This window comes from Syngnathus scovelli, chromosome 4 (genome assembly GCF_024217435.2).
Source record: "Syngnathus scovelli strain Florida chromosome 4, RoL_Ssco_1.2, whole genome shotgun sequence".
NCBI lineage: Eukaryota > Metazoa > Chordata > Actinopteri > Syngnathiformes > Syngnathidae > Syngnathus > Syngnathus scovelli.
This window is the reverse complement of record NC_090850.1, coordinates 2,158,433-2,179,042: the sequence shown is the minus strand read 5'-3', so window position 1 is coordinate 2,179,042 and position 20,610 is coordinate 2,158,433. Positions and strand designations below refer to the sequence as shown.

The 20,610-nt window shown below is 48.0% G+C and overlaps 1 protein-coding gene across 12 annotated transcripts in view; it reads left to right on the top strand.

Moving 5' to 3' along the window:
• Positions 1–20,610, top strand: part of il16 (interleukin 16) — a 171,786-nt gene that overhangs the window by 3,465 nt on the left and 147,711 nt on the right. For all 12 annotated transcript variants that reach the window (XR_011086740.1, XR_011086739.1, XR_011086738.1 and 9 more), the window contains exons 2-3: positions 2,620–2,857; positions 2,936–3,215. Coding sequence is in view for 7 of the 12 variants with exons in the window: in XM_049717389.1 (XP_049573346.1) it covers positions 2,712–2,857; positions 2,936–3,215 (426 nt within the window). In the remaining 5 variants the exon portion in view is untranslated. The remainder of the gene's footprint in view (positions 1–2,619; positions 2,858–2,935; positions 3,216–20,610) is intronic.

The window sequence follows — 20,610 nt, the reverse complement described above, 5'->3', positions numbered from 1 at the left end:
AAAAAAAGGAGCAAGTGCGCGTACAGCAGACATTCCCGAAAATAGCGCAACAGTGCCGCACGCTACGCAGAAGGGGGTAGCGAGTTCAGGGCCCTAACAGCCTGGAGAAAGAAGCTGTTGGCGAGTCTGGTGGTGCGGGAGCGCAGGCTCCTGTACCTCTTCCCAGAGGGCAGAAGGTCAAACAAAGAGTGAGCCGGGTGACTCACATCTCTGGCAATCGAGGTTGCCTTGCGGGCGAGATGGGAGGTGTAAATGTCCTTCAGGGAGGGGAGCGAAGCACCAATAATCTTACCAGCCGTATTCACTATGCGCTGCAGGGCCTTCAAGTTCTGTCCAGTGCAGTTGCCACCCCAGACAGCGATGCAATTTGTGAGGACGCTCTCAATGGTGCCACGGTAGAATGTAGAAGGGACTGCCTGAGGAGCACATGCACGCCTGAGCTTCCGCAGGAAGTACAGGCGGCGCTGAGCTTTCTTTGCCAGTGATGAGGTGTTTGCGGACCAGGAGAGGTCCTCACTGATGTGCACCCCCAGGAACTTGGTGCAGCTCACCCTCTCCACCACAGCACCGTCGATGATCAGCGGCAGGTGTGTCGTGTGACCCTTCCGGAAGTCAACAATGATTTCCTTGGTCTTATTGACGTTCAGCAGGAGGTTGTTGTCCCTGCACCACGTGGTCAGAAGGTCAACTTCCGACCTGTACCGAGTCTCGTCGCCCTTCGTGATGAGACCCACCAGAGTCGTGTCGTCAGCAAACTTCACTATGCGGTTGTCGCTGTAGGTCGCAGTGCAGTCATGCGTCAGCAGGGTGAAGAGCAATGGACTGAGCACGCAGCCCTGGGGGCCCCCCGTGCTCAGCGTGATGCTGGCGGAGATTTTGTCGCCAACACGCACCACCTGAGGCCTCTGACAGAGGAAGTCCAGTATCCAGTTGCAGAGGGAGGTACTGAGGCCCAGCTCGTCGAGTTTGCGGATGAGTCGCTGCGGCACATTGGTGTTGAAGGCAGAGCTGAAGTCCACAAACAGCAACCTCACATATGAGTCCTTTCTCTCCAGGTGGGTGAGGGCCGAGTGGAGGGCAGAGCAGATGGCATCCTCAGAGGACCGCTTGGCACGGTACGCAAACTGGAAAGGGTCAATGGTGGTCTTTGTAGTGTATTCAATTGAATATGGGTTGAGAATGATTTTCAAATCGTTGTAGTTTGGTTTTATTTACATTTTACACAATTTCCCTACTTCAACCGAATCCGGTTTGTACAAACCTTTCAGGTTGGAATGGGACCGCTGGATTCTTTGCAGAGATGTTTTGGTTAGCAGCGAGATGAAGATGTGCTTCTTCACTTGTTCTAAAAGCAGCTCTGGGACCATTTTGTCTTCTGGATGAAAAGATGCTTTAATTTTGGGTAGTAGCTCCACAGCGTTAAAGACATGTTTGTTCTCGGGACACACCTCATCCGTGACATAATTCAGACATTTGTTGCAAATTCTCCACAAGTTACCACTGCCTGCTATCAGATGAGCAACTTAAAAGTTGTCTCACTAGTTCAGCTGAGCTTGGCATACAAATCTATCTTGCTGACCTAACAGTCCAATATTTAGCTTAGAGAATTTTGTCAGCTTTGTCGCATTTAGCCTTGCAAGCTATCATACCGTCTTTGTGGTGGGATTCATAATGTCCATGCAAATTGTATTTGAATACCACCACCCCCTGACAGATGAGACGAACAGCCTTTTCTTTGCACTGAACAAAAATATTGTTTGATCATAGCAGGTTGAATAGTCAAACTTCTGTTACCTTACCTTTTTGCAACTCTTCTGTTTTATTCCGTCTGCATGTGTGTGACGTAGTGAGTACACCCCCAATGCCCAGCTGACGCTAGGAAACAGCTCGGAACGCGTTCAATCTGAATTCAGCATCAGACTCGATCACACGACTGAAGTCTGGTATCGGCAGGCCGTGGGCTACAGTTTTGGGGGCCACTGGCATAAGCAATAAAGTTGTCATTCTCAGCTTGTCTTTGAATTTTGATCATTGGCAATTTGATTAAACAGCATGAGTTATAATTAAAACAATATTGATTCTAAAATAGTCATGCAAGTACATCTTAAGTCTGACGTTTAACGCATTTCCAAGGGGCAAATAATCCCTGACAATATACTGCAGCTCCAAGAATCATTCTGGCACTTCCAGAAAGGGCTTTACGAACTATTGCATGTGTTTACGCAATATTCATGGAGAGCCTGAAAGGCACCCACAACATGTATAATGCATCTGAACATCATTCGCTAATGTGATGTTGAAGAGTACAGGCCATTAGTCAATCCTATCCATCATTGGGGAGAGTTGTGCAAGGCTAACACCATTATCTCTTCACAAAGTAAAGATCGCGTGAGCAGTAAAACAGAGAGAGAGTGAGAGAGGGAGAGGGCGAGAGAGAGAATCAAAGCTGTTTTATCTGATTCAGTGGTGGTCATGAGGTCACTAAAAAATTTTTTTCTTCCAAAGCAGAATAAAAGTGCTTCAGTACTTTAACTGTCAATGTCTCAAGAATTGGCTTAGTAGTCTCATACCCATGATACAGTCAGACTGTCCTAACTTCATTTTGTAATTGCTCTCCAGAGCGCCCCTCTCCATTAAGCTCTGGACCAGGAGTAAGTGGTGTACTGGTTTCCGAGCTCCCAGTGCACACATTTTGACACACACTGGCAGCTATGCCTCAAAGATACACCCACCAGAGGAAGAAAGCCACCACAGCTGCTGCAAGAAGGATGGGGAGGAGAAGCAGGGACCAGCACAAGACTACAAGCACAAACAGCGTTCATAATCACCGTTCCAAGAAGCTCCCCATGCTTTCCAGGTATCAAAGGCAACAACTTGACACAGCTCTCTTTTTTCAGCTGTTACATTTATTGTGATTAATTTTTTTCCTCCCAAGGTCCTTGATTCTGTGTCACTCTAAGACCAATGACGACTGCACAAGTTCTGAAGGGAAGGAGGCTGGTAGGAGGGAAGTGTCAGACGAGAGAAGGACGTGGAGTTTGGGCTGGGGGGCAGATGTGGCTACTGAGGATGAAACAGGATATAGGAATATTGAAATCAAACACTGGAGGACGCGACAGTCAACTCTGGTGGACACAGTGGTCCCCGAAAAACTGCTTCACCCCACCTCTTTATGTGAAAACAAAAGGAGCTTGCTGAGATCTTTTAGCATCAAGGTATGAATACAGGGGTTGTCACTCAATGTAATTGTCAGAATCAAAGCACAAAATTATGTTATAAGAAATTTGCTTCAAAGCTGGGGTAACCAACTTCGGTCCTCCAGAGCACCTATTCACAGTTGTTGTGTCCTTCCAAGAAAATACCTGATTGACATATTAAGGAATGTTATCATGCTTGTACAGAGCTTGCTGATGTGCTGACCACTTAAATCAGGTGTAATGGATGAGGGATACATCTAAAACATTGTGGATACGCCCCTTGAGGACCAGAGCTGATGATCCCTGTTTCAAATCATTGGATTGAAAATATTGTGTATATATATATATATATATATATATACATATATATAGCTGTATATATATATATATATATATATATATATATATATATATATATATATATATATATATATATATATATATATATATATATATATATATATACAGCTATATATATGTATATATATATATACACATATATATACATATATCCATATACCAGTGTTTCCCAACCTTTTTTTCATTCATGGCACACCTTTTCATTGGAAAAAATCTCGCGGCACACCGCCAACAAAAATCTGTTAAGCTCCTATATTAAAATTATATTTATAGTTATATTACAACGAAACACGTAGAGTCCTATTCCTATATATGTATGGAGAGTCGAATAATTTAATAGAAATAAATACTAAATATTCTTTAAATTGTATTCCTTTTTTTTAAATAAAAGTGACAGTTTTTTAAAAAGGTTTTAGACGGTGTAAGAAATAGACTATTTAAAGTGATTGTGATTAAAATAAAAGAATCAACGTGATTTTGTTTACTGTTATAGACTAGGTCTATAAATATTACAACAATAAGAACAAAGTCACTTTTAAAGACGCTCTGCTGTTCTGATAGCAGCTGAGTGGCTATCACAGTCGAGGAGTCTCGACTTGACTGCTTATTTTACGTATGTGAAAAATAACCAATCCAGGTTCTCTGGTTGAACTGCATTCTCTGATTTCCATCGGACGACAAACGCACCACAACCGTTATAGTGTCTGTCACTGTTAGCAAAAGCACACAGCAACACACACATAAACTGAATATGTGCCGATGCAATACAATCATATCGACACAATATGAAATCTCAAGATTCTCCACACATGCACGATTAGCAAGTGGCTGACCAGGCCTTGCGCGAACTGACCAGTTGTTTGGCGATCCTATTTACAATGCGCTCCGTAATTAATATTGGACAGTCCCACGGCACAGCTGAACGTCTCTCACGGCACACCAGTGTGCCGCGGCACAGTGGTTGGGAAACACTGCCATATACTGTATGTATGTATGCATATACATATACATATACATATGTGTGTGTGTGTGTATACACACCTAATGTGTGTGTGTGTGTGTGTGTGTGTGTGTATATATATATATATATATACCGTATTTGCCGGTGTATTAGTCGACCTTTTTCGATCCAAAATCGACCGAAAAAAATCGACCTCGACTTATACACCGAGTCATAAAATTTAACTTCGTATTCATCGCTTCAAATGTGATGGTAACCAAGGCCGTTTCTCATGCATCTCATTGTGCGTGGGTGTGCGTCCGTCAGGCTCATCAAACAGCGAGAAACTGAATCATTATAAAGCGTTCGTCGCATTAACACGCATCCTCAGCAACAATTTCAAATATTCTCACCTCAATAACGGACATCGAAAGCCAGGCAGCGACGATGACTGCTAGGGGGAAGTACTGGGTATTGAGCGAATGTGCGAGTCATCGCGCGTCAAGCAACGACAATAACTACCGGTAAGTAAACATTCAATCGCCATGACTAAATGAATGTCGTTGGCACTTAGAAAATATTCGCCAAACTTGGCCAGACTTCCAGGGGAAGAGGCCGAATTTTCACTTGTTCTGGCCGACTGGAGAAACCAGCCGAGGCGGACACTTTACGGCGGTTGAGACGTTGGCACTTAGAAAATATTCGCCAAACTTGGCCGGACTTCCAGGGGAAGAGGCCGAATTTTCACTTGTGGTGGCCGACACGGGGAACCAGCCGAGGCGGACACTTTACGGCGGTTGAGTCGTTGGCACTTAGAAAATATTCGCCAAACTTGGCCGGACTTCCAGGGGAAGAGGCCGAATTTTCACTTGTGGTGGCCGACACGGGGAACAAGCCGAGGCGGACACTTTACGGCGGTTGAGTCGTTGGCACTTAGAAAATATTCGCCAAACTTGGCCGGACTTCCAGGGGAAGAGGCCGAATTTTCACTTGTGGTGGCCGACACGGGGAACCAGCCGAGGCGGACACTTTACGGCGATTGAGTCGTTGGCACTTAGAAAATATTCGCCAAACTTGGCCGGACTTCCAGGGGAAGAGGCCGAATTTTCACTTGTGGTGGCCGACACGGGGAACCAGCCGAGGCGGACACTTTACGGCGGTTGAGTCGTTGGCACTTAGAAAATATTCGCCAAACTTGGCCAGACTTCCAGGGGAAGAGGCCGAATTTTCACTTGTTCTGGCCGACATGGGGAACCAGCCGGGGCGGACTCTTTATGGCGCAAGAGCCGTTGGCACTTAGAAAATATTCGCCAAACGCTCTCAGGATAGAGAAGACCAAGAAGATGCCCTTTATGACGACAAACTAAACGAAAACGAATGGAACGAGCTTTTCGGAAGTAGCGACGATGAAGACGAATTTTGAACTCTATGTACCGGCAATCACTTTATAATTATAATTTGTAGTTTCTTAACTAAAAATAAACCAGTTTCTAAGAGTGTTCATTGTTGTTAGTCTCTCTCGGCGCGTAATATCACAGGGTCATGAAGTAAATAATATTTAAAATGGCGTATAGATCGCTCGCTACAAACTCGCGAATTTGAACACATTTCGTCAATAAATTTCGCATATTTCTGATTGAATTTTGAAGTTTAATATAATGCAACAATTGAGCTCGACTTATACAAAGGATATATCATAAAATCGTAAATTTCCGTCGAATTTTAGGGGGTCGACTTATACACCAAGTCGACTTATACACCGGCAAATACGGTATATATATATACCGTATTTGCCGGTGTACAGGTCGACTCGGTGTATAAGTCGACCCCCTAAAATTCGACGGAAATTTACGATTTTATGATATATCTTTTGTATAAGTCGAGCTCAATTGTTGCATTATATTAAACTTCAAAATTCAATATGCGAAATTTATTGACGAAATGTGTTCAAATTCCGGGAGGCCGTGCGCATGCGGCTGTTTATAAGCACCGCGGAGGAGATCGCGGCCGGCGAGCTCGCGCACGCCGCCCGGCACCAACGGGAGGCCGGAAATAGCTCCAAGCCGAGCGGATCGGCACTTTATAAGCACCGCGCAGGAGATCGCGGCCGGCGAGCTCGCGCACGCCGCCCGGCACCAACGGGAGGTCGGAAATAGCTCCAAGCCGAGCGGATCGGCACTTTATAAGCACCGCGCAGGAGATCGCGGCCGGCGAGCTCGCGCACGCCGCCCGGCACCAACGGGAGGTCGGAAATAGCTCCAAGCCGAGCGGATCGGCATTTTATAAGCACCGCGGAGGAGATCGCGGCCGGCGAGCTCGCGCACGCCGCCCGGCACTAACGGGAGGTCGGAAATAGCTCCAAGCCGAGCGGATCGGCACTTTATAAGCACCGCGCAGGAGATCGCGGCCGGCGAGCTCGCGCACGCCGCCCGGCACCAACGGGAGGTCGGAAATAGCTCCAAGCCGAGCGGATCGGCACTTTATAAGCACCGCGCAGGAGATCGCGGCCGGCGAGCTCGCGCACGGCGCCCGGCACCAACGGGAGGTCGGAAATAGCTCCAAGCCGAGCGGATCGGCATTTTATAAGCACCGCGCAGGAGATCGCGGCCGGCGAGCTCACGCACGCCGCCCGGCACCAACGGGAGGTCGGAAATAGCTCCAAGCCGAGCGGATCGGCACTTTATAAGCACCGCGCAGGAGATCGCGGCGCCTCATTGGACTTCCAGCGGGCCGCGCACTCGCGCACGCCGCACGGTTCAAATTTTCTAAGTGCAACGCACAATGAGATGCATGAGAAACGGCCTTGGTTACCATCACATTTGAAGCGATGAATACGAAGTTAAATTTTATGACTCGGTGTATAAGTCGAGGTCGATTGTTTTCGGTCGATTTTGGATCGAAAAAGGTCGACCAATACACCGGCAAATACGGTATATATATATATATGTGTATATGTGTATATATACATATATACACACGCACACACACACACCGTATTTTCCGGATTATAAATCACTCCGGAGTACAAGTCGCACTAGCCATAAAATGCATAATAAAGAAGAAAAAAACATATATGTCGCACCGGAGTACAAGTCGCATTTTTGGGGTAACTTTATTTGACAAAATACAACACCAAGAACGGACATGAATAGCCAACAACAGACTAAACAATACGTATGCTAACGTTACATAAACACAAACGAGGAACTGAGAATGTGCCTGACGTAACATATTAACATTTACTCAAATAACTAACATAAATAACAAGTTTATCAAATGTCACTAGATATGAACTATATACCAAATAACTATAACATCCATCCATCCATTCTCTATACCGCTTTTCCCCACGGGGGTCGCGAGCGTGCTGAAGCCTATCCCAGCAGTCATTGGGCAGGAGGCGGGAGACACCCTGGACCGATCGCAGGGCACACAGAGACGAACAACCATCCGCACTCGCACTCACACCTAGGGGCAATTTGGAGTGCTCAATTGGACTACCAAGCATGTTTTTGGGATGTGGGAGGAAACCGAAGTGCCCGGAGAAAACCCATGCAGGCACGGGGAGAACATGCAAACTTCACACAGGGAGGGTCAGAGGTGGAATCGAACCGGCACCTTACGAACTGTGAGGCGGACGTGCTAACCAGTGCCTACCGAGCCGCCCTAACTATAACATAAATAACAATTTTATCGAACCATCCGTGTCACTCCAAATCATTAAATTCATCGAAATCTTTGTCCTCCGTGTCACTTATAAACAACGGCGCTGTTGACTCCAGAAGTACATGCAGCGCTGAGGTCAGACTCATTCTCAGTGGCGGCTCCAATTATTCCACAGGCCAAGTGCGCCTTCATGCGGTTTAAAGTGAAAATAACAGGTGAAGTGATCAACTATACTATAGTAGGTAAGTAATGTGTTAATGATTAAGTAACAATGTGTTAATAATTTCACATATAAGTCGAATCCCCCGGCCAAACTATGAAAAAAACTGCAACTTATAGTCCGGAAAATATAGTAGGTATGTATATATACGCACATATATATACATTTATATATAAATATATATAGATAGATATGTATGTATAATATATATATATATATATATATATATATATATATATATATATATATATATATATATATATATATATATATATATATATATATATATATGTATATATATATATATATATATATATATATATACACACATATATATACACACATATGTATATATACATATATACACACATATATATACATATATATATAGTGTGTATATATATATATATATAAATAAATACACGCCGTATATATATATCTATAGTATAGTACGGAAATGGCGCACTCGCGCTCTATTTGTATCAGTGCCGAATTTAGAGCGTGGGCTGTGACGACAGCATTCTTGTAATTTGCGCGCCAAGCTTTCGGATACAGTTTTACGCTAAAGCCACCCACAAACCTTCCCCTGGAATCCTTCCATTAAAATGAGTCGCCCAAGGAAAAGCAAGGTGGACACTGAATGCCGAGTGTTTAAAAAGAGTGGCCAATTTGGCTCGACGTACGCGACGTGACGTTCAGCCACATGAACATCAACCCGTCACAGATCTAGGTAAACGGACCAACACCTCGGATCTCTCCTAAGAATTGCCACAACAAATTTTACTCCAGACTATGACACACTAGCAAAAAAAGGGAGACAAACAACACTGTTCCCACTGAAAATGAATGGCTTTCAAGTTTGTTGTAAAAAAATGCATTTTGAATATGATCTGTACAAATAGCAGGGATTGAAACTAGCGACCATTCTCATTTTCAAACAATGCAGGATGCTCAAGGACATTGATGCACCACCTGTTTGTGACTAATCTTAACCTGTAAAGTTCTTAAGGCTTACTTTAATGAAGTGTTTCCCGTTTCCTCACCTCTGTTACCAAATGTTTTTGAGTTAAAACTCTGCTCTGATTTTCAGATACCCCTCACCGTGTTGCCGTTTTGATTACTTTATTTAGATGTATGCTTTCACCGATTCTTCAAGATGATATATTTGGTCAGAAGGTTTGCCGTTTGATGTGATCTCATAAGATAAACATCTTTCATTAATCTGACCTGCAGGCACTGAAGTGATAGAGACTGTTATTCATAATAACAGTGTCATATTTTATGAGAATCACTGATAGCAGTTTTTTAGGGATTTTTTTTTTAATGCTGTTAATAAATGCATTTGTTTTCCAAAAACTTTTTTTGAATATCCACGCTTTACTACCTACTAAAGGCCAAAACCTTTTATGCAATGACCTTTACATGTCATTTATATTACTTCACACAAACACTACATCCATCTGCTCCTGGTTCGGCCCCCCGAAAATTTAGAACCCAATTCGGCCCGCAAGTCAAAAAGTTTGCCCACCCCTGATCTATACACACGCACGCACACACACACACACACACACACACACACACACACACACACACACACACACACACACACACACACACACACACACACACACACGCACACACACGCACACGCGCGCACACACACACACACACACACACACACACACACACACACACACACACACACACACACACACACACACACACACACACACACACACACACACACACACACACAGATGTATCCTGCACAGAACAATGTCAAATGCACCAGTCATGTCCAAAATAACATCTACATATCAAATATCACAACTCAGATTACAGTTTTGCATGTTTCACACGTGTTTTACACCCTAACATAAAACCCTTTAAGTCTCTTATTTATTGTCTTAATATTTAGGATCCTGTTTATTGACTGTTCATAACTTCATGGACTTCAATCTATTTTGCATTTATGAAGCATGTAAAACAAAGTGACATATGAAATTAAATCTGTTACACTGAAGGCTACAATATTCCCCCATTTGTTACATTAAAAGAACAGAACAGCATTTTGAAAATATATTTCGTATACTGCTAAAAGCTTGAATACTAAAATGTGGACTGTACTCCGGGCACGAAAGTTAACCACACGCGAGCCGAAAGGAGCCACCACACTTGTACCTTGTTATAAAATGTATATTTTAGCTACATATACATATGTCTCACACACGCACACGTATCATATTTATGTTTACATTATCCATCCATCCATCCATTTTCTGAACCGCTTAGTCCCCACGGGGGTCGCGGGCGTGCCGGAGCCTATCCCAGCCGTCATCGGGCAGTAGGCGGGGGACACCCTGAACTGGTTGCCAGCCAATCGCAGGGCACACAGAGACAGACAACCAATCGCACTCACACTCACACCTAGGGACAATTTGGAGTCTTCAATCGGCCTACCAAGCATGTTTTTGGAATGTGGGAGGAAACCGGAGTGCCCGGAGAAAACCCACGCGGGCCCGGGGAGAACATGCAAACTCCACACAGGGAGGGCCGGAGGTGGAATCGAACCCGCACCCTCCTAACTGTGAGGCGGACGTGCTACCCAGTGCGCCACCGAGCCGCCTATATTTACATTATTTATACATTATTTTCTGGATGTCATTTATACTACGTATTAATATAGTATTTGCATGTTTGAAACTATTATTTAATGTTCTAATGATAACATATGCACTTATATGGTTTAATATACACTTATTGATGTCATGCTGTCATGTGTCGTCCGGTGCATTTCCTGTTTTATTGTGTGATTTCCTCTCGTTCCAGTCAGTGTGTCCTTCCCCTGTGCGTCCGGTCACGTGATCCCCTGATTCCAAGTGTGTGCACCTGCGTCAATGACCGTCTTCACCTGTGTTCCCCTCCTGTGTCCATATAACCCGCGTCTTTCCCCGTATCCAGTGCCAGTGCGTCTTGCCTTGTCAGAACACTAGCGATCACGAAACCCTCGAGTTCCACGTAGAAGCCTTGTTAGAGCCACCTTGATCACCGATGTTAACTTGGTTACATCGCTACCTTGTTTTTGTATTTCCCTCGGTTCGAGGCGCTTTGATTTCCCCTTTTTCTCCCTCGGTTCGAGGCGCCTTTGTTTTCCCTTTTTTCCCTCCTAGTGAGGCGTTTTTTGTTCGACTGTCAGTGGCGACAATAAAAGCCTTTTTGGACATTGAACTCTCTGCATTCGAGTCCTCTCCCTGCTCTGCGCCTGACATTACGCACTGGCCAGACATGGACTCGGCAGAGACAGCGCAGCTGGTCGCCCAAGTACGCTCCCAGACTGCGCGACTGGGCCAACAGCAGAAGCAGGTCGACGCTCTGAGTGTTGGCGTTCAGGAACTGGTAAAGAACCAGGAAGGCTTCAGAGAGGCGGTGGCCACCCAGGTGGATTCGCTGAGTCGTCAGATGCAAGACGTCCTCGCTCTGCTGACCACGGGGCGAGCTGCGACGCCCTGTTCCACAGCGGCGCCCCCTGTGGACCACCCGGCGCCTGCTCCTCTGGCGAGGGGGATCAGACTGGCTTCCGCAGAACGATATGCAGGTGAACCCGGGCTGAGTCGAGCCTTTATAACGAATTGCGAGATGCAGTTCGAGCGAGCTCCCGGCGACTTCCCAACGGAACGCTCCCGGGTGGCATACACGATCTCCTATTTGACGGGAAGAGCCCGGACGTGGGCGACCGCAGAATGGGCCAGGAATTCCGCTACCTGTCACTCGTTTTCCGGATTCATCGAGGCCCTGCGCATGGTGTTCGATCCAGTTCCCACGGACCGAGAGAAGGCACGAGAGCTGTCCCACATCACCCAGGGTTGAGAGACAGTCAGCGACTACGCGATCCGCTTCCGCACTCTGGCCGCGGAAAGCGGATGGAACTCGACGGCTCTGTACGATGCTTTTCTCCAGGGTCTTTCCGGGACCATCCAGGACCAACTAATTTCCCTTGATCTTCCTATGGAGCTCGACGCTCTCATCGCGTTGGCCGTCCGAACTGACAACCGACTAAAAGAATGGAGGAAGCAGCGCGCAAGCCGGGGTGCGATCGTTACTCCTTCCGCATCATTGGGCGGGCGGTCATCCCACGAGACGCACCACCAAAGATCGATCCCGGCCGGGCCACTCGAGGGGACGGAACCCATGCAGCTCGGCCGGGCCAAATTGAGCGAAGAGGAAAGACAGCGTCGACGCCAGGAGGGCAGATGCTACTACTGCGGGGCGCTTGGTCATCTCCTCCTCTCCTGCCCGGAGCGGAGGGCGCTGAGGGTAAGCACCTTCTCCGTGGTCCGGCAGAAGAATAGGGTTCTACCCGTCGGGACGCTAACCTGCCAAGGCAAGGAACTCGAGCTCGGGGTGTTGATTGACTCAGGGGCCGACGAGAATCTGATCGACGGGGCTTTTGCTCGCAGCATAGGTGTAAAGACCGAACCCTTGAACACAACCGTAAAGGCTAAAGCACTTAACGGACAAGCCCTTTTTGACATATCTTATATAACCGAACCCCTCTCATTGTCGTTTGGCACTCATCATGAACTAGTAAGACTGCATGTAGCCACCTCCCCCCTGAATCCGCTTATCCTCGGTTATCCGTGGCTAAAACACTACAACCCTGTAATAAACTGGGAGTCAGGGGAGATAAAGGGGTGGGCATCCCAGTGCCAAGTATCGTGTGTCAAACCAAAACCTTCGATCGAGTCCACCTGCACTTCTCCCTCGGACCTTGCGTCTCCTGAACCAGATTTCAGAGCTCCAGATCTAAACCAAGTACCCAAATGCTACCATCACCTTGCGGAGGTATTTAGCAAAGCCAAGGCGAGCTCCTTACCACCCCACCGTCCCTACGACTGCGCCATAGACCTATTGCCCGGTGCTTCGATCCCCAAGGGTAGACTTTATTCCCTTTCGGGCCCCGAAAAGAAGGCCTTAAATGACTATATTGACGCATCACTTAAAGCAGGTCTGATCAGGCCGTCATCATCGCCTGCAGGGGCCGGATTTTTCTTTGTGGAGAAGAAAGACGGAACCCTGCGCCCCTGCATAGATTACAGTCCCCTCAACCAGATCACTATAAAGAATCGGTACCCCCTCCCACTCATGTCGGCCGTGTTTGATCAGTTGCAGCAGGCTCGGGTATTCTCCAAGTTAGATTTACGTAACGCGTATCACCTCGTGCGCATTCGGGAAGGTGATGAGTGGAAGACGGGCTTCAACACCCCCCGGGGACACTTTGAATACCGGGTAATGCCGTTCGGCCTCACCAATGCCCCCGCGGTCTTCCAAGCCATGATCAATGACGTTCTGAGTGATTTCTTAGACCACTTTGTTTTCGTTTACTTAGATGACATCTTAATTTATTCACCCGATTTGAAGACCCATGAGAGTCATGTTAAGTCGGTCCTGCAACGACTCCTGGACCATCGACTTTATGTCAAGGCCGAAAAGAGCGAGTTCCATGTAGAAACGATATCGTTCCTTGGCTTCATCATAGCCCCAGGAAAGGTCCAGATGGACCCAGCCAAAGTAAGCGCGGTGACCCAATGGCCGGTACCGGATAGCCGCAAAAGAGTGCAGCAATTTCTAGGATTTGCTAACTTTTATAGGCGATTCATACGAGGCTTCAGCGCCACCGCGGCTCCCCTGCATGTTCTCACCTCCCCGACAGTTCCGTTTCGCTGGACGGCGGAGGCTGAAGCCGCCTTCCAGGAGCTGAAGAGGCGGTTCACCACCGCTCCAATTCTTACCTTGCCTGACCCATCTCGTCAGTTCGTGGTGGAGGTTGATGCCTCCAGCCAGGGAATCGGCGCCGTCCTGTCTCAGAGATCCCAGGTCGACAACAAGCTTCATCCCTGCGCCTTTTTGTCCCGACGGCTGACCCCCGCGGAGCAGAACTATGACGTCGGAGATCGGGAATTGTTAGCGGTCAAAAAGGCTCTGGAAGAATGGAGACACTGGCTGGAGGGAGCCCAACACCCCTTTCTGGTTTGGACCGATCACAAGAACCTGCAATATATCAAGGAGGCCAAGCGATTGAACTCCCGCCAGGCTCGTTGGTCCCTCTTCTTTAACCGTTTCCATTTCACGTTGTCTTACAGACCGGGGGCCAAGAACACCAAACCTGATGCGCTGTCACGCGTCTACAGCCCAGACCCGGTGTCCACAGAGCCAGAGCCCATTCTCCCCCCTCACTGCGTGGTGGGAGCCGTAACCTGGCCCATAGAGGACTTAGTAAAGCAGGGAAACCACGATGATCCACCCCCTAGGGGTTGTCCCGAGAATAGACTGTTTGTTCCGCCCCAACTACGATCCCAAGTGATCCACTGGGCGCACACCTCCCGGCTCACGTGTCACCCGGGCGTGCGAAGAACCCTGCACGTCCTCCAACAAAGATTCTGGTGGCCCTCCATGGGGGCGGACGTCCGGGAGTATGTTGCAGCCTGTTCCATCTGTGCGCGAAGTAAGAACACTCCGGGCCGCCGGATGGGGTTGCTGCAGCCTCTCTCCATTCCCTCTCGACCATGGGCCGACATCTCTGTGGATTTTGTCACGGGACTGCCGGTGTCTAGCGGTAAGACGACGATACTCACCGTCGTGGATAGGTTCTCCAAGATGGCCCACTTCATTGCCCTGCCCAAATTACCTTCGGCCAAACGTACGGCCGCAGTTCTCATGGACCACGTCTTCAGGATCTATGGATTTCCTAGGGACGTCGTGTCAGATAGGGGCCCCCAGTTCGTGTCCCGCTTTTGGAAGGCCTTCTGCAAGCTTATAGGGGCCACCGTGAGCCTCACTTCGGGCTACCACCCGGAAGCAAACGGCCAAGCCGAACGCATCAACCAACAGCTGGAAACGGGCCTCCGCTGTCTGGTAACCCAGAACCCCTCGTCATGGAGTCAAAACTTGACCTGGGTAGAGTACGCCCATAACTCCCTTCCCACCACGGCGACCGGGATGTCCCCCTTCATGTGCGTCTTTGGATACCAGCCCCCGCTCTTCCCCGCCAGCGAGCCGGAGGTGTCAGTTACCTCGGCACGCGCCGTGGTGAGACGCTGTCGGCGCATCTGGGCGGCGGCAAGGGCCATACTGGTCCGCCAGGGCGACAGGGTGAAGAGGATGGCTGACCGGAGACGTCGTCCGGCGCCTGTCTACCGGCCCGGCCAGCGGGTCTGGCTGTCCGCCCAGGACCTTCCCCTCCAGGTGGGCTCCAGGAAGCTGGCCCCCCGTTTTGTGGGGCCGTTCCCAATTTCCAAGGTCATCGGTCCAGCGGCTGTGCGACTCCGTCTGCCTCGGTCCCTTGCGGTGCATCCCACCTTCCACGTCGGGAAGGTCAAGCCGGTGAGGGAGAGTGGGATGGTGCCGGCTCCCGCGGCACCTCCGCCTCCGCGGACGGTGGGGGGTGGGCCTGCCTACACAGTTAAGAAGTTGCTGGACGTGCGCCGGAAGGGCCGTGGCTGGCAGTTCCTGGTAGACTGGGAGGGTTACGGGCCAGAGGAGCGGCAATGGGTGCCGCGTAGTTATATCCTGGACCCCGGGCTACTAGATGACTTTTACGCGGCTCACCCCGATGCTCCGGGTCCGTCTGGGATCCGGCCCTAGAGGGGGGGGTTATGTCATGCTGTCATGTGTCGTCCGGTGCATTTCCTGTTTTATTGTGTGATTTCCTCTCGTTCCAGTCAGTGTGTCCTTCCCCTGTGCGTCCGGTCACGTGATCCCCTGATTCCAAGTGTGTGCACCTGCGCCAATGACCAACTGTCTTCACCTGTGTTCCCCTCCTGTGTCCATATAACCCGCGTCTTTCCCCGTATCCAGTGCCAGTGCGTCTTGCCTTGTCAGAACACTAGCGATCACGAAACCCTTGAGTTCCACGTAGAAGCCTTGTTAGAGCCACCTTGATCACCGATGTTAACTTGGTTACATCGCTACCTTGTTTTTGTATTTCCCTCGGTTCGAGGCGCTTTGATTTCCCCTTTTTCTCCCTCGGTTCGAGGCGCCTTTGTTTTCCCTTTTTTCCCTCCTAGTGAGGCGTTTTTTGTTCGACTGTCAGTGGCGACAATAAAAGCCTTTTTGGACATTGAACTCTCTGCATTCGAGTCCTCTCCCTGCTCTGCGCCTGACAATTGATACACAAACAATGTATGTAGGTTAAAAAAAGGGTGACACTACTTTGTGGATTTTCACATATCGCGGGTGGTCTTGGAACCAATTATCTGCAATAAATAAGGGATTACTGTAGAAGAAAATGCAAATCACTGAGGACAAGGTAGTTATTTTCCCATCTATAAAAGAGAGACTTATTACTCGAACTATGATCTTAGAAATCAGTGATGCATAGCATTTTGGATCTTAATAGTTGCAATAGAGTTCAAGGATTATATTGAAAGCTGAACACCATGTCAGTACTCACCCATGAAGGCAGACTTCCATCAACATTAACGTTGTTGTATGGATGTCCACAGCTACTATCTATCCTTTGATTTTGTCTGCGACTTGGAGGCACCCTTCTTCAATGAAATTTTTCCATAATTAATCTTATATGGCCCAAATTTCCTTGGTTTGCTCCAAGTGAGCCCCCTAATATTACTGTGATGTTTCAAACTGCGCTACCTTCCCTAAAATCTTCACTTAAATAGTGCAAATTAAACATTATTCATACAAAGAGCAGTGAAGGTAGTACAAAACGTCATGGATTTAATCTGCAATTGTTTGCTCGTAAATGTATCTGTCATGAGGTGTTTGAGGTGCAATTTTAAACGTTTTTTGTTTAAAAAAATCTACTAAAATGGCGGCTTTTGTTTGGTTGCTTTTTATTGATTGATTGAACATTTATTGAACCCCGGGGGTGGGGAAATTCAGGCCCCAGCAGTATCCATACCACAGAGCGGGTATACAAAGACACACCGATGGCATGAGCGCAACTCAATAGGTTCTCATAAGGCTGCCACACAACGGCACCACAAAGAAAGCCAGAAAGTGCGAAAGATAAAAGCCATCAAACCAAAGCAAGAAGACAAAGGAAAAAAAGTAACAGCGGCCACCCAGCACCCCTCAATATCAGAGAACACCCGAAAAATCACAAAATAGCCTCCACGGGGTCCATAGACAGGTGTAAGGGCAGTCCAGTTCAACAGCGCCCAATGGACCGTGGTCGTGAGTCGGTGAAAACATCACAAAGCAGGCAAACGTGAGCAGCGTTCTGGGCACCCAGTTGGGGCACATGCAGATGGTCACCACGGGGCTAGCACGGCGAAGGTCGTTGGTTCGAACACGAGGGAGCGGACTCCCCACAGGGGTCGCGGCTGCGAGGCCAAGGCGAGGGACCCGGTCAGCACCAGCCGGATAAGCAGGAAGCCGTCGTAGTTATGCCAGTCTCGATCGATGTTTGCAGCTATCCCGGTCCCAGGGGAAATAAAATATCCGATCCGAAGCGATATCGAGGTGCGGTAGAAGGCACCAGCATCGCCGAATGGACAAAAAGACGGAAAGGAAATAAATAGAAAAAGAGAGAACACTGCTGGGAGGCTGCCACTCACGTCGGCGCCATACCAAAAAAAAAAAAAAAAATGTAATTAAATAATTGACCTGAACCAAGTTTGAACCTCAGAACCTTCTGCTGTGAGTTAGACATGTAACCACCACCTCCTATAATGCCTTCTTCATAGCTCATAATTTTTTTTAAATTAAACTTAAGGCTCCTGCTGTAAGCTTAATGAAAAAGTAAGGTTTTAAGGCCACTCTTGAACAGAAGATGCTTGCCCTGCAAAGTGAAACTGGGAGAAGATCCTCCCAAATAGGCCTTTCCAGAGCTCACTGTTATTGCCCACATGAGCAGTGAAGTCCACGAACAGAACGAAGTGCCCAGAGGGAGCGCTCACCAGCAACTCCAGAGTAGGTAGAGTCCAACCCCTCTTGAAACGACCAGGACCAGAGCCCAAGGCGTGTGTTTAACCATGTCAAAGAATGAAAGAAATTTGTGACAGATGCAGTTGTTGTGAAAGTGCTACATAAATAACGTTAAGTTGAAGCACTGATTATTGTATTATATTATTGTATCATTCCTGTATCCCAATTGTTTCATACATAGGGTTAATTTCGAACAGATCATGTTACAAGTTGATAAGGATAATCACAGGCAAAATCATCTTTATTCGTAAAAACACACAAGGAGCAGGAAGTCCTAATACAACAACACAATCTCAATCACAATCTCAGATTTTTTACAGGAGATGCATTCCAGAACCACCCGCAAAAAACAAAAATTAGCTAAAAAGCTAGAGTATATACAGTATTTAGAAATTTCAACCCCATTGTGACGAAACACCACTGTGTTGAAATTCCCAACACGTAGTGTTTCTTGTTGGCCGTTAGAGAACATGGGTATATTGTAACTTAATTGGAAGTATGGTTTACTTTGCAAAGCAATGCAAAGCATCCATCTTCAGAACTGCCACACTGCACTGGGGGACATCATGCATAGCAAAACCAAAGTGAGTCACGGTTGCACATCAATCTCCTGTTGCATTGTGGTCCAGTACATAATATTAAAGCTTTTTAAACCCTCCCCAATACTTTTACGCTACATAAACCTTTCCCATTCCCTTAATAACCAATAAAAGAACAAACACGTGATATTGTCACGTGTCCCGACGTTGGTGCTTCTTCCCTCATGCGTGGCCATCTGCCGCCTCCCGCGCTTGAACTCAAGTCACGTTCGCAGTGACGCACATTGCTCAGAGGCACGCCCCGCGCTATCAGGGCTCATTGTCGCTGTCCTGACTGCTGGACGGCAGTGCTTTTATCCTACGTGCGGTAGCCAGCCGTGCACCCAGCGCTTTGTCCTCAGTGAAGCACATTGGTCAGAGGCACGCCCTGCGCTATGAGCGCTCATTGCCGGCCGCTTTCCTGACTCTTTCTCCACGGCGGTGATTTTTTCCTTGGTGCGTGGCTGTGTCACGTCTCCACTCTCGCCCTGCTGGCCTGCAGATGCGCACTCGGCAGTAGACCACGGGGGCGCACGTCACCAGTACGGAACAGCGCGTGCTAATCGGCGCTGATTGCCACCACCTGTCCTGTGTTACCTGCTGATTAGGGCGTCTATATAGACGCCGTTCGTCACCGGTCAGCCCATGCCGTTTCGTCTGGTTTGACACACGCACACCTGTTTGCCTAGCTGGCACCCACCTTTGCGCAGATCTTCAACCGCTCCCTGGAGCTGTGTGAGGTGCCCTCGTGCTTCAAAAGCTCCACCATGGTACCGGTGGCCAAGAAGCCCGCCATCACAGGATTGAATGATTACAGATCCGTCACCCTGACATCTGTGGTCATGAAATCCTTTGAGAGGCTGGTGTTGAGCCACCTGAAGGATATCACAGGCCTCCTGCTCGACCCCCTGCAGTTTGCCTACCGAGCAAATAGGTCGGTGGATGACGCGGTCAACATGGGATCGCACTACATCGCCACCATGACACCTCAGGGACGTACGCCAGGATCCTGTTTGTGGACTTCAGCTCGGCGTTCAACACCATTGCTCCTGACATCCTCCACCAGAAGCTTATCCAGCTCGCGGTGCCTGCCTCCACCTGTCAGTGGATCACCAGCTTCCTGACCAACAGGAGACAGCAGGTGAGGCTGGGGACCATCACATCCGACACCCGGACAACCAGCACTGGCGCCCCCCAGGGGTGTGTACTCTCCCCACTGCTCTTCTACACCAACGATTGCTCCTCAGGCGACTCTTCTGTGAAGCTCCTGAAGTATGCGGACGACACCACTCTCATCGGACTGATCCGGGACGGTGACGAGACTGCGTACAGTGTTGTACATGGTTGTCCTTTCTCGTTCGTGACAGGCTGGCTGCCACACTTCCTGCGCTTGTCCGCAGTGACGCACATTGCTCAGATGCACACCCCACGCTATCAACTTAATCCGAACTCTAATCGTAGTAAAGAAATTTTGTCCATGTAAACGTAGCCATTGACTACTCAAGCAGCTGTAATTGTAATCATTATGGTTTTAGTCATACACCAAAACATTAACGACTGAAACATTAACAGAAACAATCTACAATTTATTTTGGACATTTCTCCCTTCAATATAGTAATCAGTATACTGTATAGCAGTATAGTATAGTCGTAAATATCCATCCATCCATCCATTTTCTGAACCGCTTAGTCCCCACGGGGGTC